Consider the following 24,798-nt stretch of genomic DNA (forward strand, 5'->3'; position numbering starts at 1 on the left):
CTCAGCATCAGGTTAACACAGGGCATCGATGTATATAATGTATATACATACACACACTTCCATACAAAGAGTCTCTCCCACACGTGTACAGGTACATACACACGTTTCCCTCCCATAACCAAACATTCTTTCTCTCCCAAACACACACACACACAAATTGTAATTCTCAATTTCAGCTAACAAGCAGCTTGATTCCCACCCGAGGCACTGCAACACGTGCTCTGGGTACTGCACAGAAAGCAAACAACACCTCAACCCTGAGCTCCGACACCAGCAAACCCGCCTGGTTTTGAGGGGCTGGATTTCAGACAGGGAAGGAAATAGCAGAAACCTGGCTCTGCCCCACTCCAGACACAGCCTGGAACATTCCCTGTCCTCTTGAGACGTTTGAAGGTGTATTTCTGGCCTCACTTGGCCACACAGGACCCAACAGGGATTGGACTGAGATGCTCTCATCCCCACACTGCCGTCGTCAGCACAGCTCTGGTCAGCCCTGACCACATTTCTTATCAGAAATGAACATTTTTACAACACAGTGTTTTCCCATTAGCAAAGATGCTTTCCTCTGAATAAAAGCCTCGCTGTGGCAAAAACATCCATTTTACATTTCTCCCCCTCCTTGTCTTCCTGATTGGGAGAATAAGTGAAAAATTTCATTCCACGTAGGTATTTGGAGACAAAACAACACTTTTCACTTCAAAACACCAACTCAAAATGAAGAATGAGGTTTTGACACATCAAATCATTTCACTTCAATCAAAACTTTGGATCGACACTCTTCACTTCAGCAGAATTCCTCATGGTTTTAACTTCGCCCCCCCAAATACTCCTTCCCACTGGACAAAAACCCAGTTTCCCACCCAGTCCTTGCCAATTCTGCAATAGGAGTCCCTATGTGCCACTGTCATTCTCATCACCCAAACATCTGTCCCAGAGCATCCCCATATGGTGATGGGGTAGTGATAAACCCTCTCTGCCCCTATGCTCAGGGCTCCTCTCACAGGCACCACACCAGCAAGCACATGGCAATATCTCCCTTAATGCAGGTCAGAGAACAATGTCCTGCTAGGAACAGAAATGCCTTTAAATTGTTTTCCCAGAGCCTCTCCTCTAGACCATGCAGGGACCTCAATGCAATAATGCTGGTAACTCAGATGCCATGAGGTTCAGCAGCGTTACCAGCAAGCTCCCTACAGGGATGCAGAGATGTCGAGTGATTCCTCAGCGTGGGAAGACCCAAGAGCCAGCTGGAGCTCAGTGGCTGCACTGGAAACCCACCAGACCCACCAGTACAACTGGTGCAGAGGGAGAGATGCTGCATCCCACCCCTGTGCGCTGCTGGTGCTTTGGCAGCCAAGACCACACAAAGGTGACCACAGAATAAGAGGACTTCTCCCTTCAACAGAGCAGGAGGATCTCGATAGGATGGGAAACGGGTCCTGCCCAACAGTGACCATCCCATTGGAGCCTTGGCAAGGAGCACAGGAGGACGTGAAACCCATCACAAACAGCACGGCAGTGCCTGAGGCTGTCGCCTCCCTGGTTCCCTGTGTTTAACTGGCTGATCATTAGCAGAAATAAATGAACAATACTGAATTAAATATTTAATCAGGCTTAAACTCCCACCAAGCACCGAAACCTCCCCCTCAAACCCCAAAGAGAAAGGAGCTGGTCCCACCAGCCTGATGCTCGCTGCGGATTAGCGTGTGCGTGAGCAAGCGCTGCTTCCTTCCCGTCACTTGCAATAGCTAATGTTACACTCTGAGCAAAGAGACAAATAAAAGCAAACCTGATTAAATTATATGAAGCTTACACAACTGTAGTTGCTTTATTTAATCTCTTTTGGGGATTTGGTGGGTTTTTTCATCCTCCTTTGCAACTTTAACCCCTTGTTTCCCATATCAGGCTGAGCTGATGTGCTCTCTCAAATGGGGATGTTTTGAATAATTCAGAAACTGGAACTGGACAAACTCCCATCCAGCCTGCCCACAGCCAACGCAAAATTCCCCTCTGATATCCTTTGTGATACCCTTTCCACCCCTTTCTCTTCAGGGAAAATCCTGAAGAGCAAGAGTAGAGGTGAGAGGAGAGCCAGGCGTTCGCACAGACAGGAAGGGCTGTGCCCCAGGGAGGGCTACACTCATGCTCCGAGCATCCGGAAACCCGAGCTGCAAGGGGAAATCCATGGAAACAAGGGGAAATCCATGGAAACCTGGTCGCCACCGCCCTCCGGAGTTGGGATTAGGGACCAGGGAAGGAGAGCAGGCAGAGGGCCAGGGCCCCGCGTGGCAGCCCCGCTGGCGTACAGCACCAGCACGTGCACTTGCAGTTGGTAAGAGCTTGTTGTGTTGTAATTAGTGACCGTGCATTCTTGCACCAGGGCCAATTTACTTCTCCTAATACATTGTGAAGCCCCGTCGACATTAATTACTGTGCGGGTCAGCAGCAAGGGGAAGCTGAGGTCACCCCCCTCCTTTCCCTCATCAAGAGCGGCCTCGGCAGCCCAGCAAACAAGAAGCCAATTGGTGTGCAATTGCATGCACTAAATTAAACAGAGGTGGGGAGGCCGGGAGAGGAGAGGAAGCGGAGTTTGGGAAGCAAGGGAAGGATGCCAAGGATGGGTTCTGCATGGGGAAATGGAGCCAAGCAAGCAGGCCATGTCAGACAAGCCTGTTAGAAACGAGCAGCCGGTCAGGCATCAAACAAACCCAATTGAATAAAGCAAGTGCTGTAGAAAATGACAGCAGCAATGATATTAATATAAATATTGATATTAATGTCAGAGTGCAGTAAGCAGTCAGCAGCCGGTCCGCATTCATGTTGGCTGCCACGTGGCATGATGCTCTTTGCTGCACTAGGCCAGCATCCAACCAAGGCATCTCTCCAGCCCTATGCTTGGGGCACGGGGACTCATGCAGGGGCACAGCCCCAGCGTGAGACACTACAGAGACAGACAGACAGACCCACACCGTCCATCTCCTTCAGCACGGGTGGTCTTCTATCCCCGGGAAGAGAACGCGCATGGCGTAGGTGCGGTAATCCAGAAAGGGGATGCCGGCGCCGTCCAGGTCGTTGGTCAGCTCATTGATGTCAGTCTGCAGCTCAGCGAAGGCTGGGGTGGGAAAGGCAGAATTAAAACAACACATCCTGAATCCCAGCACCCAGCATCAGCACCCAGCCTGCACCCCATGGCTGGGCCCCCAGGCGTGAACTGGCTCCGCATCCCTCCTCCCCGCAGGCTGTGATCGCTGTCCCCATCTCACAGATGGAGGAACGGAGCTGCAGAGAGTGGGGATGACTTCCTCGGAATAAATCAAGAGGCAGCTTTGGGAACAGGACCACCAGGTCCCCGGGGGCTCAAACCCCCCTGCTCAGCGCTCCAGCCTCCCAGGGATGAAGGGGCTGCAGGGAACAGCAAGGCTTGAACAAAGCCAGAGCTTCTGGGGAAAACGTTAGCCTAAACCACAAGAATGTCCTCGTTCTTTTTGACCTAAATCTACTCCAGGAAGAGCTTGAACACACCCACCCCAGCACCTCCGGATCCGAGCGGAGGCAGCAGTGAATCCCAGAGGAATGCGACGCGGGGGGGGGTCCCTGAACCTTTAATTGCACCTACAGGGAAAAGCGACGGGAGAAGACTCCAGGAGAATGCACCAGGGAAAGGGGCTGGGGGGAGGGGGGAGAAAACCCTCAGAAAAATCAAATTAAAGGCACTTTAAAGGGAGCTGGGAGCCAGGCAGAGGACTGCAGGCTCATCAGCCTGAAATGAAGAAGAAATAAACCGTCCAGCTTGAAAGGCGTGCTATCTTATCTGTAACTAGTGGGACTAGAAAAGAGAAAAGGCAGGGAAGAGATTGTGCCTTTTAATTAAAAGCAGATCCTTTTATCTGTCAGCTGTGGAAGACAAGACACCATCCCCTCCACCAGCTCCCTTCCCTCTCCCTGTCACCAGTGCCATCCGCAGGCGCGCGTAGGGATGGAGATTTGGGGAAGCAAAGGGGGTTTCTTCCTTTCTTTCCTCTCTTTATTATCTCAGGTTTGGTGCCTGCTCCACCAGCAGCACCCGGGTTGGTTGTGGCTGTGGCTGGCAGGGTCAGGGCCTCTGGAGCCAGCTCAGGGGGATAATGGGCAATTAGGTTTTATCAGCAGGATCATACAAGGAATTCTGTCCAATTTCACAGGATCCGTCTGTCACATAATGAGAGATGGACTGCCCGCTCCCAAGCAGCCTCCACTACTCTCCTTGCTCTCTTTTCTCCTATTCGGAGAAATAAAGGGGAAACTCTTAACAGGAAAAATCCCCAAATCCCACACAGAAAGAGTTCGCTTCCTTTGACAAAGCAGCTTTGCCCGTTCCCTGGAGGTATTTAGGGATGTGGCACTTAGGGACATGGTTTAGTGGTGGACTTGGCAGTGCTGGGTTAACAGTTAGACTCTTAAAGGTCTTTTCCAACCTAAATGATTCTATGATTCCCATTCCTCCTCTGGAAGGCAGCGGGAAAAGGGTGGGACCACACTGAGCTTTGGGACGGTAGGAAACCCTCCAAGACCCCACGTTAACAGCACAGGGATCCCTCACCCTCTTTGCATTCCAGGGCCACCCGGGACTCCAGGTTGTCCATCTGCAGCTGGAGGCGTTTCAGGGTCCGGTCAGCATCCCGGGATTTGCGCTTGTATGCGATGAGGACGATGATGATGATGAGGAGGAGCAGGCCACCTCCTCCACCGATCCCAATGATGGCAGGCAGGGTGAGCAGGCTGTCCGAGTAGATCTGCAGCGTTCCCGGGGAGAACTCGAACCCTCCAGCCTTGATCTGCACCATGGTGGGGGGAAAACAGACCTGGAGTCACAAGGGCAGCCCTTCCACTATGCCAGGAGCTGGAGAATGACTCCCAGCCCAGGGGAGGAAGGATGCAGGGACAGCAGGAGCTGGTCCGGAGCAGTGCGGAGTGCTTTAATGGGATGCAGGACACACGCTGCCAGCGCGCGTGTGGAACAGGCAGAGTTTGATGTCTCATTCAGACAACACTACATTAACAGATGGGATGTGAAGCAAGTTCCCCCATGAGTGGGGAGCCTGGGGGGGACCGTGCTGGGTCCCTTTCAACCTGGCAGGGTCCTGGAGCACGAGCACTGCTGTGCTACAACCCCACTAACAAAGGAGCCTTCCTTGGGGTGTGAGCCAGCACCAAGGGGAAGGGGTGTGGGAATCTCCCCCTGCCTTGGCACAGGCTGTGCCTTGGCACCCAGTGGGGAAGGGAGGCTGTTGGCAGGGCCACCCAGGGCACAGGAACACCCAGCTGTATGTGCTGGGGAGGGGACAAAGCATTTGGTCCTACAAATTAGGGAGAGCGGTGTCCAGGGAGGAGGAAGGATGCTCCTGCACATGCACTGACTATCCGGTCCTCATCCGAGGATGAGCACAGAGCAGGGCTGGGATAAAGCGTGAGCCTCTGTGGTTCAGAGGGACACGAGAAGCAAAGGCACCAGTGTCAGCACCTACCGTGACTTTGTGCTGGCCGGTGAGGTTGGGGGACTCGCAGAGGAGCTGGGTCTCAGACACTGTCAGGGTGCAGGGGGTGTCTCCGATCAGCACCGTGTAGTTCAGGCGGGAGTTACCAGCAGCCGGTGGGAGCAGGTTCCTGCCCTTTGAGGCAACAAGGAACGAGATTGTCAGTTCTTGTGCAATGGGGAGTGCTTAAAACCACCCAACGTAAAGCAAATCAGTGCGGGACTTTGCGCCAGCAGAGACAAAAGCCACCTCCACCAAGGGACACATCCCTACCCCTCTGCCTTACCTTGAGGATGAGGGGAGAGCTGGGCTTCAGCTCCAGCATCCCCGTGGGGCTGAGGGGCTCGAAGACAGGGTCTGGGTAGTAGACGAAGTTGGTGGTGTTGATGATGAGCAGGGCCTGGACGTTATCCATGATGAAGCCAATCTCATCCGGGCGGTCGCCCACCTCCGGAGGGCTCCGCACAGGGTTGTCGATGGAGGGAGCGTAGCACACCATGGTCGTGTCGTTGTAGACGGTGCAGTTCTGCAGGAGGCACAACTGAGGTCAGGCCCAGCTCCCAACAGGATCAGACCCCATAAGGGCCTCCTGCAAGCAGCAGCTCTGGACATGGGGTTTAGACTTGGGATATCCTGTGCTGTTACATCAACAGGTACCACATCCCACCCTGGGGCAGCGAGAGGCTCCTGTCCGCAATGGATGTGCGAGGGGTGGATGTGCTCTCTCTGTCACTGTCCTGCAGACATCCCACAAGCATCCCATCAATTTTGCACACTCAGATCTCAATGCTTTCATGGCCAGGGGCTCTGCAGGGAGAAGGCTCAGGGAATCCCTCCTCCTTCTTATGCTCTGTCCCCAGCCCCAGCCAGCACCACTTACGTTCTCCCTTTCAGAGCTGCACGTACTGGCCCGGATCCTGGCTCTTTGATGGTGCCAAGTTGGGCGGGTCACAGTCAGCAGCGTCCCACCACTAGAGACATGAGACAACGGGTTAGGAAGGCAACTTTAGCACTGGGTCCTCCCTTCTGGGAGGGAATCACTCCATCCTCACCAGCCAGCACCCATCTGCCCCAGCCTGGGTGAACCACGATGCCCTGGGGACCTCTATCCTATTCAGATGCCACACATCTGGCAGAATCCGCATATACCACGCGCCAAAACCATCTCAAGCTGACCCAGGGACCACCTAGAGACATAAAACCTGCAAATTAACACAACTCCCAAGACCCCTGTGTCTGGGTTGTGGGCCTGAAGCAGCCCCCAACGCTAAAGGAGACCAAGTTTCCACGATGGGAAAAGCATCCCAAGGAGGAGGAGTCCTCTCTGCACCCCTTCACCACGTAGGCAGCGGGTGGCAGGAGGATGCTGAGCCCTGAGGAGCTTTTCTCCATGGCTTGTGTTGGTGTTAAGGAGCCCATTGTCCTGGAGAGCTGGGCATGCCCCTGGGGAGCTCGCTCTCATCAACAGCCTGGGGAAGGTTTCCCCTTGGCGCTGGCTCCTAATGGATTCCTTCGGCTCCTCTCCAGCCAATTCAAACCTTTTAGAAAAATATGTAAACATTGCAAAAAATCCCTGATGGGAAACAGTTTAATTTTATTTGCCGCCGCCAAATGTCAAGCTGAAATTAAGCAGATCCAAAGCGCTCTCTGCTCTTGTCCCCTGCCAGGCTGAGCACTGCAGGCCAGGAGTCAGCAGGGCCCCAGTGCCAAGCCATTGCTCACACTCCTCTCACCACGTCGCTGGAGCACGGCCCAGCGGCTATCGCAGCAGCACCGAGATGTATCCATCAGGAGATGGGGGGATCCATGTGGAGAACAGCCCCCCACGCACCCCACAAGCTGGGATTTACCTGTTGATGCTCCACTCGGGATCGATCTTCTGGATGGTGGGGTCCTCGGTGTAGTTGTACTTCACCTCGGGGTTGCTCAGCTCTGCCCGGTTGATGTTGATGAGGATGGGAGAGCCGCCGGGGCTGTGCCCAGGAGGGGTCCTGCACCGGATCTCAACCGGGCATCCTCCTGGGGTAGGAACACAGAACCCATCCAAGCGCCCGGAGCAGGAGGGAGGCGAGCAGGGGCAATGATGTCCCAGCCCTTCATCCCTTCTCAAACTGCCAAGGGGCAAAGGGACAAAGGAGGGGAAAAAGAAAGACAAAAATAACCCCCACAAGAACTGAAACAAAAGGCAGAAAGGAAGGGAAAGGCTGAGCAGCTCTGAGCGTTCCCATCGCGCGGGCTGCTGGCCAAACAGCAGCGATTAGGGCTGATAACCAGTAATTACGCAGGAAACATATTTAAAAGAGCCGCTCCATTTTATCCATCCCTATCTAAAAATGTATCCCTCTGCGGTCATGCCTCAGGGGGTTTGTGCTTTTAGAGGAAAAAATCCCTGTTCTTGGGGCTCTTCCTGAAGCCTCTGACACACAGAGGTTTCATGGGGAGATGCCTCTGGCCACCCGCAGGGCTTAGGTCCCCCTGGCTCCCCAGCAGCGGTCCCTCTCCAAGGGTTTCTGCTGCCTCTGGAGGGTGCCCTTTGCCCACCCTCGTCACCCCTCTGTGCCCCTCACCAGGAAAAAGCACAGGGCCGTCCCCCGATGGTGACAGAGACGTTGCTGCCGGCGTTGAGGTGGCTGCCTTCGATGGCGATCCAGGTGCCGCCGGAGAGAGGACCCCGAGCTGGGATCACGCGGGAGAAAGTGGGTGTCTGCCAAAGGAAAAGAGCATCCCTGAGCTCAGACGGGCTGGGGACCAGAATCTGCATCCCCAAACAGCCACAAGAGGTGACAGGCCTGCAGAAGACCCATGGGACAGCAGCAGGGCACGGTGCTAAGGGTGGCAGTGCCAGCAGGACCACAGGGAAGCAAGAGCAGTGGCAACCTTGGAGTAATTCAACCAGCATGACCCATCTCCTGCCCAGAGCATCCCCACCTGCACCCCAGGGAAATGGTGGCTAAATGACGGCTGATTTTCCAACTGGTCCACCCAGCATCACCTCCCTCCCATGGTGTCAGACCTGTCCCCTGCATGGGGCTTACCACGAAGGTGAAGCTCTTGGGGGACGTGGCCCGGTAGCTGGGCGAGCAGTCGCGGATGCACACTTCGACCCGTGCCTCGTGGACCTTGCTCGGGCTGGCATCTCCGATCTCACACACGATCCTAAGGGATACAGGGAAGGAGCGCTCAGTATCCTGGCACTGAGACGTTCCCTGTGCTATGGTGGGATGGACTGGTTTCAGGAAGAGATGGATCTAACACCAACAAAGGTGCCAGCAGCTTCATCAGAAACCAGGGCAGTGGCTGTTGGCAGCTTCCCCCAAGCCCCTGGGTTCCTCCAGAGCAACCACAACCAGCAGGTACCTCTCCCCCAGTTCAGCCCCATGTCTTCAGCAACCATGTGAAGACCAGCACCCCTGTCCCAGCCCACCGAGATGATGCCCCTCGCAGACACTCACTGCTCAGCGCTGATGTACTCGCTCTCGATGGGGATGCACATCACTTTGCCAACCCGAACGCCCCAGCGAACATCTTCAAACTTGAGGCCCAGGTTCTCGCCAGTGATGGTCAGACGGGTCCCTCCTTGCCTGGGGCCGGTCTCAGGGAACAGCTAGGAGAGAGCATGGCCCGTCAGCCATGAGGACCCTTCATTTGGGCAGCCATGGGATATGTGTTACTCCCTTACAAGCACCAAGGAGCAGATGAGTGATGATAAATCCCAACACATCTGCAAGGAGTCCACAGAGCAAGAAAGACCTCCCAAATGACAGCCACATCCATAAATCCCCCAAGGAACAAGCCAGGAGACGCCAGATATGTCCAAGCAGAGGGTTGGGATTTAAACACCCCACTGCAGATGGAGCCACCTCACAGGTGACACAATAGGACAGAGACAGGGAGTGTTTCTGCACAGCCCCACTGCAGCCATCACCTCTGGGGTTAACCACTGCCCTCTGGATTCACACCACTCTGATCACCTCCAGCATGCTGGAACAGGGGGAACCATTCCCCTCGCACCCAGGCAGCCTGTGGGATGTGTTCTGGGGCAGCATCAGAGCCAGGACCACCACTTGGGGCCACAGAAGCAGCCACAACTCACAACTTAGAGGGCAAAACCCCTTCTGGGGCTGCAGGGAACCACTGCTTGCCTAAACCCAGCTCAGCACTGCCCAAGGCCAGGATCAGAGCCCATTACAGCAGCCGCTGCCAGCATCAGGCTGGGTCTTCTCCTCAAACCCAGCCCTGGCGGGGTGGCTGCAAGCAGAGGTTGGTTGTTTGGTGTTTCTAAATGCATGTTAAAAGCTGCTCCGCATGTTCTGCTCCTCCTCCTCCACGGTAGAGCTGACAAGGGCCACGCGTCCGGGGAGAAATGAGCCCCAGAATGAAACCACATCATTGCTGCCCGGCACAAGGAGGTCACGGCTAAACAAGGAGGGAGCTGTGGAGAGCGGGGGCTGCTCGAGCATCCCCTTTCCCCCTCCAGCCCTGAACTCCTGGCCCTGACAAACACCAATGCTTTCCTGCTAATTGGTTTCGCAGGGTCTTTTCACATTAAGCTCTGGTGGGTATGAACAGGGGGCTTGTTCCCAGCTCTGGCGGCTGCAGCAGGACCAGGAGGTGCTAAAGCTGAGGGGTTCCTCCTTCCCAGGGGAAGGGATATTGATCTGAGGGTCACAGCCAGCATCAGGCAGGACCCTGCAGAGGTTTGGAGGAGGCTTGTCCCCACCACCGAGCAATGGGTATGTGATTCTTCACTCCAAGGGTGAAGAATCATTGTCATCTCCCAGCCCAGCCCCAGCAACCATGAAGACACCAGCACCCCAGTGGGCTGGGCAGGAAGGAAGCTCCAGCTCCTCCTGAAATCTCTGTATCATGGAATAACGGAATGGTTTGGGTTGGAAGGGACCTTAAAGCTCATCCAGTTCCAACCCCTGCCACAGGCAGGGACACCTTCCACTAGAGCAGGTTGCTCCAAGCCCCTGTGTCCAACCTGGCCTTGAACACTGCCAGGGATGGGGCAGCCACAGCTTCTCTGGGAAAAGTCTGTGCCAGCACCTCAGCACCCTCACAGGGAAGAGCTTCTGCCTCAGAGCTCATCTCAATCTCCCCTCTGGCAAGTTAAAGCCATTCCCCTTGTCCTGTAGGAGTCTCTTTTCCTTCCAGAGTGTGGGACAGGGGTTGTGGGAAGCAGCAGGCAACAGGCAGGCTGCCTGAGAGCATCACACCAACAGCTACACACACCCACACCGACCACCAGCTCTAAAGTCGCTAACGCAGAATGGCACCAAGCTCAAGCCTAAATGCTACCAGATCTGCTCGTGCTACACCTGCAGTTACTGCAGCATTGCACAATGATTCCAGGCTGGAGAGCTGCTACTGAGGCTCCCCTTTCCCCCCACGGCTGTCACCCAGCACACCGCAACACTGGTGCAGAAGGAGTGGAAAAGGCACCACTCTCACTTCCAGCTTCCATCAGATAAAACACTGAAACCCAAACAGAGCAGATCCTGCGCTAAGACTCCAGTAATTAACACCAGCGAGGCCTCGCCAGACACGGGTAAACAGAAGGTATCCAGCAGAAATACCCACCAGTCCCTCCAGTGCACTTGGAGCCCGGCCCGACAGGCATGTGAACATTAATATACACAGTGTTATTAAGCAAAGGTCATAAAAGCTGTCAGGGAAGGGGGTGATGATGAACTACCAGCCCCAGCGAGCACTGAGGAGCAGCAACCTGGATCCGCGGCTTTCCCAGGATCCTCCCATCACATGTAGGAGTGGTGGGAATCTCAGAGATGAGCCAGAAAACCAGTGCATGGGGGTGGTGGAGAGAGGATTTTAGCCTTCGAAATGAAAGCGGTGACCAGAGGGGCTCAGTCCTAAACACCAAGTACATTTGGCTGCTGTGAGGTGCCACCGGAGAGCCCCATCTCCAGCCCCATCATCCATCTCCCCGCCGGGTCCCGCAGCACAGCGCATCCCCACCCGTCCATCCCCACATACCTTGGTGATCTTGGGGTCGGTGCAGCGGCTGTTGCCACTGGTGGCGTGCATCCAGCTGCTCTCGTAGGCCAGGCAGTGCTGCCGCAGCGAGCAGCGCCGCTCCGACACGCACCAGCCGCACTCGAAGCGCGGGTCAGCCTTGAGGCACAGCCCGCAGCTCTCCCGCAGCGCCGAGCACTTGTACAGGTGGGCTGCAAGGCAGGAGGAGAGCCAGGGTCAGCACAGACACACCAGCACATGGGCACAGTGCCTGGGGGAGATGGGCACCCGCTCCTTCCCCATCCCACTGCCAGCAGCTCCCAAGGGGACAAACCCCCGTGGGCAGGAGGCACCAGCAGCCTGGACTCAACGCTGCGGCAGAGCTTTGGGCTCTTGCCCAAAACTTGGAGAAAAGCCTCTTGTTTAGCAAACCCATTTGATGGATGCATGAAGAGCATCACTGGCGCAAACTGCAACAGGGCTGGGGAGAGGGGTGGGCTGGAGGCCAGGGGGCATGAGGCTGGTTTCCCACCCCGGTCCCATTCCTCACTCACCCTGGATGTTCTGGGGGTTGTCAATGACAAAGTTCCCATTCCAGACCACGGACAAGTTGACTGGCAGGTCGCTGATGTCATTCCCTTCATAGAAATACTGCAGGAGGGGACAGAAAGAGGCAAATTGGTGAGGCAAAATGCCCCGGTGAGGGGCACAGAGAGGCATAAAACCCTGTCACATGGATGTCTCCCAACAATGCAGAAGAAAGTGATGGGGACTGGTTCGGACTCGCTGGCTGGGAACAGACAGGTCTAAAGCAATCACCACAGCACATACAAACCAGTAGGCTGAATTAGCAAAAAAATACAAATTAGCAAAATAGAAGGTTTCTAAATAGACCCAAAACCCATTAAGCCAAAGGTCTGATCTGCGATGTAGGAAGGTGACACTGCTCCATGGGATCCCAAACCAAGACCCCAGCACTCGCTGCTGCCCGGACATACCCACCTCTGCTGCTCCTTCCAACCTGGCCAGTGCCGCCTCCCTGCCACGAGAGCCAAGCCCCAGCCCCGGCAGCCCATCAATATTCCCCGCACAGCCGCCGCATGCCGGAGGAGCGGTTTAATCGATACGGAGGCAGGAAGGCAGTTGGAACCATCCCTGACAGCTAATGACCTCCTTCGGCAAGAGATTCCCCGCTCCTCGCCCGGGAAAATGACAGGCATGTCACGAGAGATTAAATGAATGATTCATGGGCTGCTGGAGTTTGTTAGGGAGCAGGGACGCGCCGGCAGCGGCTCCAGCCAGCCCCAGCATCACCTTCCGCAGCCCTGGTGCTGTATCTGGAGGAGGCGGCCTCAGCATCTCCTCCAGCACTGACCCACAGAGCACATCTGCCCCCTGCGAGCACCAGGGACTGCTTCAGGGGGTCTGCTCTGCTTGACCCCCTCCACAGGAGGCAGGGATGAGGCCCCAAAGGCAGCCAGCATGCCCATGTGGCTGTGGGAAGCAGGAGACACTTGGATCCTTCTCGCTACCAAAGCTGGGCCCTTCCATGCTGAGTCTCTCCCATCACCAGCCATGGTCCAGGACCCAACATGGCACCAAAGTGGGGCATGTGCCCAACATGAGACATACAGCAACACATCCTCCCTCAACCCTACAAGGTACAAATGCAAGGACAAGCCTGGTCCTCTCACTTACACCTCCACAGCTTTTGGTTTGTGGTCCTATGTGCACCCCACCCAAACACAGGGTGAAGGACCCCAAAACACAGCTCTCCCCGGGAGGAAGGCTGATGCTGATCAACCCTATGCAGTACTTCTAAGACACAAAACACCCAACAGCAAACTCAGCCCTTTCTTGAGCACCCAACAGCTCCACCACCATGTCCCCTCTATATGAAAGCCCCATTGCCCCCCATCACAGAGCCTCTGACAGTGTTTGCTCAGAGGACCTTCAGCCACATCTCCACCACACACCACCTGCAAGCAGAGCCTCTCAGCAACATTCCCATCATCAGGCTTGGGAAGACGGACCCAGAACCACATTGGGAGTCCAGATCCATTCACCTTCCCCTATCCTACATCAACCCAAGGACATCCCCAACAGGACCATGACAAGGAGCTGGCCAGACCTGGAGCATGGAGCAGAGGGAGCATGTGCTGAGGCTGGGGAGGGCGGTGATGGCGCCGGAGCAGGATTTAGCTGTGAGGAGCCACGTGGCAGCGTAAGTGAAATTGGCATTTTCAATTTGTACTCTGACATGTCTCATTTGGGGCCCTGGCATCTCGGAAGGCATCCAGCCTGCAGCTGTCCAAAACACTTATTTGCATCTCTCTGCCCCGGCTGCTTTTGGAAATTAGTTCTTCTGGGAGGTGGGTTGGAGGAAGAAGAATAGTGGGGGGAGAGGGAGGGAGAGCATTAACTCTCCATGTGCCAGCCCAACAGCGCGACTGCACAAGAGATGGTGTTCCTCTGGGGAAGGAAGGCGTGCTGAGGATGCTGGATGTGTGGAGCTGGAGCAGGCGGGACTGCGCAGAGGGAAGCAGCAGGCAGGAGCAGGAGTTATCACCCTGGCTGGGATCACCAAGGGAACCTGGGTATTAATGAAAAACGTGTCCTCAGCATCTGCGTGTCCGTCAGCAGCCTCTCACCTGCCCTGCAAACAGGCAGCTTGGATGCTGTTACTGGTCCCTGTAGGATGCGAGAGCTGGAGTCACGGCTCAGCTGCATGCAGGCAGGAGCTGCGGCCGCAGGGGCTCGGGGCTCAGCCTCCATGGACACAGAGTTCCATCAGATCCTTTCTAATTTCCAAAGCATCTCTTATTTTGAAGGACGTTTTCCTAAGCCACCCTTGTAGCTGTGGGAAGCAGGAAGGTGCCCTCTCCACCCACAGGAGAGGAGGTAGCAACCAAACCACAGCAAAGCAGCGGTCACTTCCTGGCCCTGAAGGTCCCACAGCCGGTGGGGATCAGAGAGGATCAGGGAGGGGGGTGCTTACCAATCTGTCCATCCCATGGGATCAGCCCACGGAGAGCCAGCAGGTCCCATCACACTGGCTCCTCCCTGCCTCTAGCTAGCATGGAGCTGAACATCCATTAAATACTTAACTGCTATTCCCGGTTAATCAATCACTGTGGCTGGCAGCGATCCGGGATGAGCCATGGGAGGGGATGCCAGGGCGGGTGTCCGCAGTGGGATGGATGCACCTACCCTGCAGCGCTGCTGTCAGAACACCTTTCACTCTACAGAGGTGCCCAGGACCCTCTGGCTGTGCTGAAGGATGATGTGCCACGATGCTGCCACGAAGCTGAGTTACAGGAAAGGGATGTTTCCTCTGGGAGCAAAATAAAGCAGGCACAGCCCCAAGAGCAGACCAACGGCGCCCGGAAGAGGAGCGTTGTCATGCAGCACAGTCCACAGAAGGGGATGAGAGAAAGGATGTCATCGAGTGAGTCAGCAGCAGAGCTGTGAGCTGCTTGGTTCCTTACCTAGCCCCGCCAGCCTTGCTGTCCTTCCTGGAAGGCGAGCATGGAAGAGCTGATAGATGATGTGCCAGCCCCACCAACCTGGGTATGGCTATTCCCAGAAAGGTCTCCTTCTGCAGGGATGATGTTCAGACAAGAGGGCTTCTTGCTAAGCCTTTTTCAAGGCTCTTTATCCAAAACTTAGGCAGCTTGGAATCATAGAATGACAGACTCATTTGCGTTGGAAATTACCTTAAGATCATCCAGTTCCAACCCCCTGCCACGGGCAGGGACACCTTCCACTAGAGCAAGTTGCTCCAAGCCCCTGTGTCCAACCTGGCCTTGAACACTGCAGGGATGGGGCAGCCACAGCTTCTCGGAGCAACCTGTGCCAGCGCCTCAGCACCCTCACATCTACCCAAGTAACAGCCAACGACCTCATGTGCTTCTCTCATCCCCAATTCTCATACTCCCCCCATCCCCATGCAGGGATGCCACCAGCCCAGCATGCTAGAAGGGCTGTGGGTGCCCCACAGCCATCACACCCCACCAGGGCATCCATCCCACTCCAGCGGAGGGGCAGCTCCTCCGCCCTCTGTGAGCAATCCCACACATCCAAATTTCCCTTGCATCCCCCCCTCCTTCCCATCTGCACCATCCCCCTGGGCTGCATTTCTGAAGGAGCGCTCGGGCTGCAGCTGTGTCCTATTTTCCTGTAGTTGATGACCTCAACTCCTTCCCCGCACTACGGGGACGGCAGTAATGTACATCGCGTCTCGCCAGGGCTCAACTGCAATTCATCATTATTTTATCTGCTGGAATTTAATTGGATCCTATCAAACTCTCCTGATACTCCCTTTTCACTTTAAACACTGCTGAAGGAAAGATAAATGCAGGCAGCGCCAGGACGGAGAGCATGGCTTTGTTGGAGAACGGAGCTGTTGGAGAATGGGCTCCAATCCTGCTTCCCTCTCCATGGCTGGTTAATTAGAGATACCTTTATTGGAGGTGTGCGGCACTCGGAGCAGGGCATGTGTGTATGATTTATGTTCTTCCATAAATACACCCCAGGCCTAGTAAAACACTGTCATGCACACAACAGCACAACTTGATAGGAACGCTTGGCCTTTCATTCTGGATCTCCTTTTCTCCTTTCACATAAATCTCCCCCCTTTCCTCCCCGATCCCACACAAGCTCCTTCACCTGGATTCCTCCTGCCCAAAGTTTGGCAGGGTGGAAGTGAGAACCTGAGACCCTGGGAATATGTCAGAGCAACAGCCATGTCAAAGAAATACCCAGAAAACATGAATCCACCAGGTCTTGCCTTCCCACATCCACGCCTGGGGCACCGCAGCCTCAGCATCCGCACCGGGTACCACCGCACACCCACCCTGCTCTGCACCCACATCACTTTGTCATGGGATAAGCTGCTCCTGCGTGAACATCCCAAGTGGAGCCATCCCAGAGGAGGGGAGTGACCTCCAGAGCCATGGCCCAAACGAGTGGATATAATGGTCTGTCCATGGGATCAGCAGGGAAGGAGCCAGGGAGGTGACACAGCTGCTCCTCACCACGCAGGGCTTTGGGTAAGAGGAAAGGGAAATAACTGAGGCGTGAGGCTTAATCTAAAGTGCTGAGACGACAAACTCCAATGCTCACAGAAAGGAGATCAGGGGTTCTTCCTATTTTTACATTTAAAGGCAAAGAGCAGCTCTGGGGCTATTTCAACCTTAATAGGGACATTCTGGAAGGTAAAAGCCAAACCCTTGGCAGTGAGAAACACCCGCAGCCATTCTGCCAAGGCCAGGACTAAACGGGATGAAGTCCAAGGTTACAAGCAGTACTGGGGACTGTGGTACTTCCCAACAGCAAAACTGCTCATTTTTTTGCAGCATTCAAAAGGATGAGCCCTGTTGAGGGACGGCAGATGGGAAAGAACGGGCAAAGGCAGGGATGCTTGGAAAATGAAACTCAGTGGCATTACCTGCACACTTTAAGGCCCATGACCATCCCTCCATTCTCTGCTGTAAGAGGCAAGCCTGGAAATGTTTAATTCCAGAAGATTATAACTAACCAACTAACGAAAAACCCCAGTTTATTGGCAAAGGATTTCATCTTCTTAGGCTTGCCTTTCCTTTTTGCTTCCTTACAATGCACGTGGAAAACCTTTCAGGTTGCTTTTCCTCTTGGAGAGCAAAAAGACACTAAAGTGAGGAGGCAGAAAAGGCTTTTGTCTGCTGGGTTTTTGCGCCGGGATGATGGGGAACACCAGGCCTGGTCTCCCTTCAGTTTGCTGGAGATCTATTGGGTGTCTCAAACAATGTTTATAGTCGACACTCAAACCTTAATGAATGGACTGCTGAATATTTAACCAAGATGTCCTTTCTTCAAAGCCTAACAAGTCACTGGAGTTTGACAAGCACTAAAACTAAACAAAAGACAAAGAGTTTTAAGCAGGCTTGACTTATTATCCCTTCCATTCACCCGGGATTTAGGAAAGCATCCCTAATTCCACAGAGTAATTAACCTCTTGTTTAGATCCCATTGAACTCCTGGAAACAAAAGTGTGCTTAAATGCCTTTCAGAGGAGAGGACATCCATCCTTCACTTGCTGGCTGGGTGTCATCCTGCCCTACTTCCCCACTCCCCTAAAATCCTATCCCAAATGATGAATTGCAATGGAAGAATCCATCGGGTCACGGGTGGGTGATGGCGCAGGAGCACGAAGCGCTACCAACCAGCCAGATGGACCGCAAGAAAAGACGTGGAGGAGACAACCATCACACAAGTGTGAATGCAAATCCCCCACTCCAGAACGCAGCCTGGCTAAGTGCCCTCAAACGTTAAAGCAGACCCTGAAAGCAAGACAGCTCCTCTCAAGCCAAAACTGTCTTCTGCCGTCTGTGAAGCCACCCCGTGCCTGGAAGCCACGTCTCCTGCCTGACACCGTGGGCCCCATCAAGCTGCTGCCACCCGCTCTCATGCCCACACCATCTCACATGCACCCTCTATCCCATTTGCTCCACGTTCAGGGCATCCCTGGCAATTTCCAGGTCAAACATCCACCACTGTCAGCTCAACGTGGGGACCATAGGGCGGGCAGGCACAGCTCAAGCTGTCCTATCCCTTTGGAGAAGGGCTGCAGAGCCCGTGCAGCTCACAACATCAGTGCTGGCAGCCACAGCATCCCTTGGGAAACACAGGAGGTGGGTTTTGCTTCTGCCTCTCCACTCTGCGCCCAAGCAGGGTCCCTGCAGGTTGGGCAGGGACAAAGAGGCCACATTTCTTCCACGCTCTGCACCAGGGCAATGGTTCCTGCAGCCCATTTCCAACCGCAGGCAGTGGGGCCAGACATGGACATGTTGCAGAACAGCCCTCGGACGACGAAGCAGGTACCTGATATACCCAAGTCTTCTGCTAGGACACAAGTGGCTCAGCTGACCCCCAAGAACCCTCTCACATGGCTGTGGCAGACACAGCGCAGCCAAGCTTGGCTACGAGCAGCAACGAGACCCCAGAGAAAGGACCCCCACCACCATGATGTCTCTTAGCAACACATCCATCGCATTCCCCTCAAAGCACTAACACCGAGCCATGCAGGCAATGGACAAAATTGGGTCTGGGAGCAGACCTGCATGATGAAGCCCTGGTGAAGGCCATGAGCCACACCAGGGACTAGCCACCAAGCCAGCTCCACCAGGCAGCTCTCCATCTGCATTCTTTTCTTCCCTAAACACAGTAGCAAGAAGACAAACCTTTGCTTAAGCTGTTTCAACACTGGCTGGTTGCAGCAGAGCCCTGCAGACACTGTTCTGGTCCTGCTGCTCTCTGGACCTTGCACTTTGTGCTGCTGCCTGTATCCACCTCCAGACCAAGCACAGCCCCACCACCACCATCTCCAGGCAGCAGCTCAGGACAAGGAGCATTTCTGCTCATCACCAACTGCGTGTTGCCAAGAGCGAGCCCTGGCACTACAGCATCCCCCCAGCACTGCTACCCAGGGCAGGATGCAGCGACTCGGGATGCTCCTCCTGCCCAAAGGCTCCGCATCCCCAGGAGCACAGGAGGAAGGAGGGAGCCAGGGCTCGTCTTCAACAGCCTCTAAATGTCACACGTGCCACCAAAGGACAGGGGAGCAGGGCTCAGTGCTGGTGTGAGGCTGCAAATGAGCTTTCACAGTGTGAGTGATGGAAAACAAATTTTGAAAGGATTAAATGGGAAGGAGAAGGGAGGGCCGGGCTCCATGCGGATGAGGGCAGGTCAGTGCAGAGCCCAGCAGGGCACTGGAGGAGCTGAGTAATGCTGTGGAGCTATTAACACCCTGGGTGGGTTTGCTGGTGGGCTTAGGGCTCCCTGCACAGGATTGCTGTACAGAAAGGGGCACAAAACAGCACAGCGAGGGGCCACCAAACACCCTTTCACTTAGGGAGAAGGCAACGGGAGAGGGCAGAGCTGCCTGCAGGAGACAGAGCTGCAGGGAGCAAGGGCAGAGGCCATGCACCACAGATGCAGGGATGGGTGGGAGCTGGGAATGGCTGCGGGCTGCAGGGAGGAGGGAAGTGCTCTGGGGCCAGCAGTAACAGCAGCACACAGGGCAGCGTGTGCATAGTGTGACACGGAGAAGGTGTTAGCTCAATCCTGCCTGTAAAGCGGGATGGGTTGGTGTCAGGGGAAGCAAGAGCAGGCAGGGAGAAGGGGAGGCAAGCCTCCGGCACGTCCGGGCCAGCTGGCTCCAGCCCAGGCAACTTTCTTCAGCTTCCCAAAGCCAATTTCCTTGGAAGTGCTCCTAAAGCCTGGCAGCTCCCCCAGGGCAGCTCTGGCATTGATCCCATCCGGAATGACCCTGAGCAGCAGCCTCCACACGCACTGGGGAAGCAAGGAGGACCCCACTTCACACCCCGCAAGCACCAGAAACCCCCCTGGTACCTGCCCATGGGAGAGCAAACCCAGCATATAACCACACAGGAAGGTCCTGGGGCAGAGCAGGGATGAGCAGCCCCCAAACAAAGCCCGAGCCGGGTCCTGTCCTGCACTCACCGAGGTGTTCTGGCACTGGATGCTGGTGCTGTTGAAGCGCAGGGCGGTGACACGGGTGGTGCTGCCAGGGATGTGGAAGATGCACTCGTAGTTGCGCTGCCCGGACTGCGGCTGCGGCAGGTTCTTGGCCGTCAGGGTGATGGGTTTCACCACCCCAACGGGGATGTAGATCTGGGTGGAGGGCAGGATCTGGGGGCAGTCCTGTAACGGGAACAAGGCACTGATGAGATGGAACACCACGCAGACCCCAGCACCCTGAGACCCTCCTTGGCTGGCAAGCTGGGCAATGCGCTACAAGAATACCACCCTGAGTAAATCTCTATGTGCAGCCAACCCCAAACCAGCACCTCACGGCTGCTCTGACCAAAGCCATGATGACAGGAAGGGAGAGCACAGAGGAACCTGGTAGCAGGGCTGTGGGGTGTTTTTCACAGCTTGGGTTGATCCAGGTGGGAGGTGGGGAGAGGATTCAGCTGTGGGACCTGCACACATGTGGGCAGAATGACTGGTAACGAGATGGGCTGTAATGTCATCATTGAGTCAGTAGGTTTCAGAGTTAACACCTGCTGGGCTGTGCATTGTAAGGCTCTCTCAGCCTTCTCGTTTCCCTTACAGCCTCCATCTCCCTTCACAAGTGGACAGAAAAGCCTTTTCCCCCTTTGACACTGCAACGTGGTTCTGCAGCGTTGCAGAGAACTCATTCTGCAGTGAATGTTGCTGCTGCTGCTTCTATCTGTGGTCAGCTCGAAGCAGCATCGCCCAGAGGACAGTGCCTCCGGCCAGGGGATGCTGGTGAGGCCTGGGAGAGGAAGGCAAGGGGCTCAGCACCACCCCACCAGCCCTGATGCTCCCAGGGGAAGGAGCACTTGGTTTTAACAGCCATGGGCTCCCGGCTGCTCCAGTGAACCTTGTGTGCAAAGCACAGGGGAGCAGGAGAGCACAAATAAATGAGCTCAGGCAGCAGCAGAGCCCCACAGCCCCGGCGGGTGCCACCAGCAACAACAGCCTGATGCAATCCCAGGCTGGCTCTGCCAGGCAGGACCAAGGGTGCACACCTATGGCAGTGACTCCGGGAAGAAATAACATCCAGGGGGAATAATGTGCTGCAAGGAGCTGCTCTGAGCACAGAAACAGCAGCAGCACCACTGGGTGCATGCAGGCACCCTGCTGGTATTCAAAGGGTGGCAATGGCCACAGCTGTAAGGGCAGCTCTCACCCCAAGGCCAGCAGTAGACACACGTGGCCAACACTGCCCGGCTGCCTCCTGCCTCTTGCAGTGAGCCAGGCTGGCCCCTGAGCAGCACTGGGCTGTGTAACAGCTATAGGATTAATCAAACTTTCAAACGATGCAGAGAAATGAGAAAGAAATTGCTTCGTTTAGCAAATATTGACCAAAAAACTCAACTCATTTTACTCTAAGTTTTCTGTTCTTCACAGAATCACGGAGTGGTTTGGGTTGGAAGGGACCTTAAAGCTCATCCAGTTCCAAACCCCTGCCACGGGCAGGGACACCTTCCACTAGAGCAGGTTGTTCCAAGCCCCTGTGTCCAACTTGGCCTTGGACACTGCCAGGGATGGGGCAGCCACAGCGGGGGGGCAGGCAGGGATGCAGGGGGCTCATTTTGCTGACTCACAGCGTGAAGGAGCCCCCCCAACATCTCTCATGTTCCGCATCCGCCGGCAGAAACAACTCATCCAGCAGCAATGTCACCCCGTGCCCAGGCAGGAAGCAGCTGGTGCTGGTGGGCGCCGGGTGCCCGGGCTCTGGGACAACTCACTTCCCCTATGAGCAGCTTCAACCGCTGACAAAACTCGCCCCAGCACTGCCCGGCACTTGCATCCCTTGGGAATGCTCTGACAGCCCACAGAGCTCCGCACCCTGCCAAAACCAGCCTCCCCCCGGCACAGCCCCGGCTCCCAGGAGCTGCGGAGGGATGGGACAAGCAACACCCCAACACACAGACACCTTCTCAAACATGGCACAACTTGGATTTTCTCCATTAAACTGTTTTTCTGGCTGGACAAGAACATGACAAGGGTGCCCAGGTTTGCCTGGGGAGGTTTAAGAGCTTTAGAGCCACGCTGCAAATGCTGTGGTTTGGGTTTTTCTGGCAGCTCCCAGCTCCAGCTGCAAGGCTGTGCCATCAGTGGAGATGGGGATAAAGGAGTTTGGGGCTGGGCTTGGCACCAGCTTTGAGGTTCCTTCATAAAGTCCTTAACCATTCCTACAGGTGGGGGAATCCCAGACTGGTTTGGGTTGGAAGGGACCTCATCCAGTTCCAACCTCTGCCACGGGCAGGGACACCTTCCACTGGAGCAGGTTGCTCCAAGCCCCTGTGTCCAACCTGGCCAGTGAAGAACAAACACACTGAACCAGCTTAGGCTGAACCAGCTTAGGCAGCAGGGACTGTCGCAGGGGAGCAGCTTTTTGGGATGGAAGGCTCCAGCATCCATCACTGATCACCCCAGGCCACTGCTGGACACCACAAGTAGGGAAAAGCCAACGGCAGCCTGTGCTTTTCCATCACCCCTTCCCCAGCCCCTCACCACGGAGCAAGCCACAGAGCAGGTTGAATTCCAGAGCCCAGGCTTCAAAGCCACAGCAGCCATCGGGCAGGGACAGCCTTCCTGCTGCCTTCATTCCTAAGCACATTTATGTGAGTGGTGGCTCCTACCCACACCCCATTCCCTGTCCTGCCATTAAGTCCAGGTGAACATTCCCAGCATTCCCAAGAGAGTGCTGTTGGTCGCTTTTTATGTTTTCCTGCAAAACAGCCACTTTCCCACCAGGAAATTGTGGTGAACCACCCATGGGAACCAGCAGACACTGAGTGCTGCTGTTAATCCCTGTCCCTGCCTCCCCTGACCAGTGCCCACCATGCTCCAGCCAACACACACAGACCAAATCCTCCTTAAAATAACCTTCCCAGTCAGACATCCTCCCACAGGGAGGATGGGGCTGGACATCTACTATTAATGTGTCCGGTGGCACCAAGTCCCCATCCCACCGTGCCACCCTGATGGGGACCAGGATGGATGGGGATGGGATGTCTCATCCCAGCCCAGACACGCAGCCCACAGCAGCGGCCGCTCCGAGGGTGTCTCACCATTCCCTGCAGGAAGAGCTGAAGCCACACCAATGTGGAAACAGGCTGAGCCAGGCGCTCCAAACCTCAACCCAGGCACCGCTCCAGGTCCCAGGGTGGCCGGGAGGTCTGCTGGGGGACACCCTGCCCATGCTGGGAAGCGACACGAGTTCCCAAGCAGCTGGTTGAGGGAAGAGCTGCACGTGTCCCAAAGACAACACCCCTGGGGGTACAGCCAGATGCTTTTGGGTTCGCCTGGTAGAGCCCAGCAGCTCCTCATGCCCTCAATGAGGGGAACGGGCAGACCAGAGCTGCCGGGCTCCAGTGGTCTGGACACCATGTGTTTGGAGAAGCAACGCCAGGGCTGGCTGGAAGCACAACCTCAAGAGCAGGCGGCTGGATGCTGGGGACAGGCTGATCCCCTGCTGGGTTTCTTCAGGGCACAACTAGGAGAAAATAGCTTCTTCTGATCCTCTCATGTTACTGAATCCTCCTGGCTCAGTGGGCATCCGATGTCCAGGTAAGGTCAACCCACCCCGAAGGAGCAGGGAATCCAGGCAGGGCTCATCCCCAGCACACACAACTGGAAACACAAGTTCAACCAGAGCCCTCTTCCAGGACAGGGACGGAAGAGAAACTCCTTCCCAAAACTCTCCCTTCAGGACCCAAATGAGCACTTATTGCAGAGCCAATGGTTGCTCACCAGACCTCCAGACCCAACCCAAGGACCAGCAATGCCACCAACAGGCTGGGGACACCAGGACCTTCACAAGCACCCTGCCGGTGACAGGCTTCCCGGTGGATGGCACGGATGTGTGCAGGATGAACCCCCACACAGGAATGCGCATTTGAGATGAAGAAGGCGTGAGGTGTAGCAAAACAGTTTGTTTTACAGATTTCAACCTTCCCCTCTCTGAAAACAACTTGTTCTGCAGTGACAATTCAAGCTTGCTCCCTTCAGAAGCATCAAAGGAAAATGCTTTGGTGTCTCTGCCTTTGTTTTTCCTTTCACTCAACCTCAAGTGCTCCGGGCTGCGCCTGGCTTCTCAAGCAGCCTCTCTGCAGCCACACAGCCTCTTCCCACCAGCACGCTGTCCCATCATCCCACCCTCACTGCTTCCCAGGCAGCCCCAGCGCCCCAGGCAAGGCAGTGGGAAAGGTTTCCAAAGCGGTTTTCTCTCTTCTAAACCCATCCCCATAGGTGAAGGGAGCTGCGACAGGAGCAGGGAGCCAACTCATGTCACCTTACCTCGGAGAGCTTGACACGTCCCTCCAGGAAGGAGCAGTCGGCAGCGTTGTGGGTGCAGATGTGGCGGTACTTGCACCAGTGGCAGGGGAAGGAGCCGTTCACACAGGACAGGCAGCTGCAGGGAGAGAAGTGGGCAGCGTTAGGGGAACAGTGAGGCAGGGTCCGCTGCAGCACTGCTCGGGATGCTTGAGCAGGACAGCATCCATCAGTGATCCTGTATCTCTGGGTAGGAAAGACACCCCCATCCATGGAGTGAGGTGCCAACAGGCCGGGAGGGAGATGCCTGCACACTCCGGGCCCCTGGGCTTTGCCCATAGCAAGGTGAAGGGATATGGTATTTCTGGCACCACAGCCCTGTTCCCTGCTCCACTTGTCACTCTGACCCTGCCCACCCGGGTCTTGGCTGGGGCTCAGCTCCAGACATTGGGAGCTTTATCTGAGCTTGCTGAAAGGTGATTTTAGCAAGAGAACA

At 55.5% G+C, this 24,798-nt stretch overlaps 1 protein-coding gene across 1 annotated transcript in view; it reads right to left on the bottom strand.

Moving 5' to 3' along the window:
- PLXNA1 (plexin A1) overlaps positions 1 to 24,798 on the bottom strand; it is a 98,126-nt gene that overhangs the window by 23,566 nt on the left and 49,762 nt on the right. The window contains 13 exon segments of the mRNA XM_030502444.1: positions 2,989 to 3,112; positions 4,580 to 4,814; positions 5,505 to 5,648; positions 5,800 to 6,039; positions 6,394 to 6,484; positions 7,364 to 7,529; positions 8,064 to 8,217; positions 8,549 to 8,669; positions 8,966 to 9,117; positions 11,511 to 11,701; positions 12,044 to 12,140; positions 19,992 to 20,192; positions 24,327 to 24,441. Of these exon segments, the coding sequence (XP_030358304.1) occupies positions 2,989 to 3,112; positions 4,580 to 4,814; positions 5,505 to 5,648; positions 5,800 to 6,039; positions 6,394 to 6,484; positions 7,364 to 7,529; positions 8,064 to 8,217; positions 8,549 to 8,669; positions 8,966 to 9,117; positions 11,511 to 11,701; positions 12,044 to 12,140; positions 19,992 to 20,192; positions 24,327 to 24,441 (2,031 nt within the window).

This window comes from Strigops habroptila, chromosome 11 (genome assembly GCF_004027225.2).
Source record: "Strigops habroptila isolate Jane chromosome 11, bStrHab1.2.pri, whole genome shotgun sequence".
Lineage (NCBI taxonomy): Eukaryota > Metazoa > Chordata > Aves > Psittaciformes > Psittacidae > Strigops > Strigops habroptila.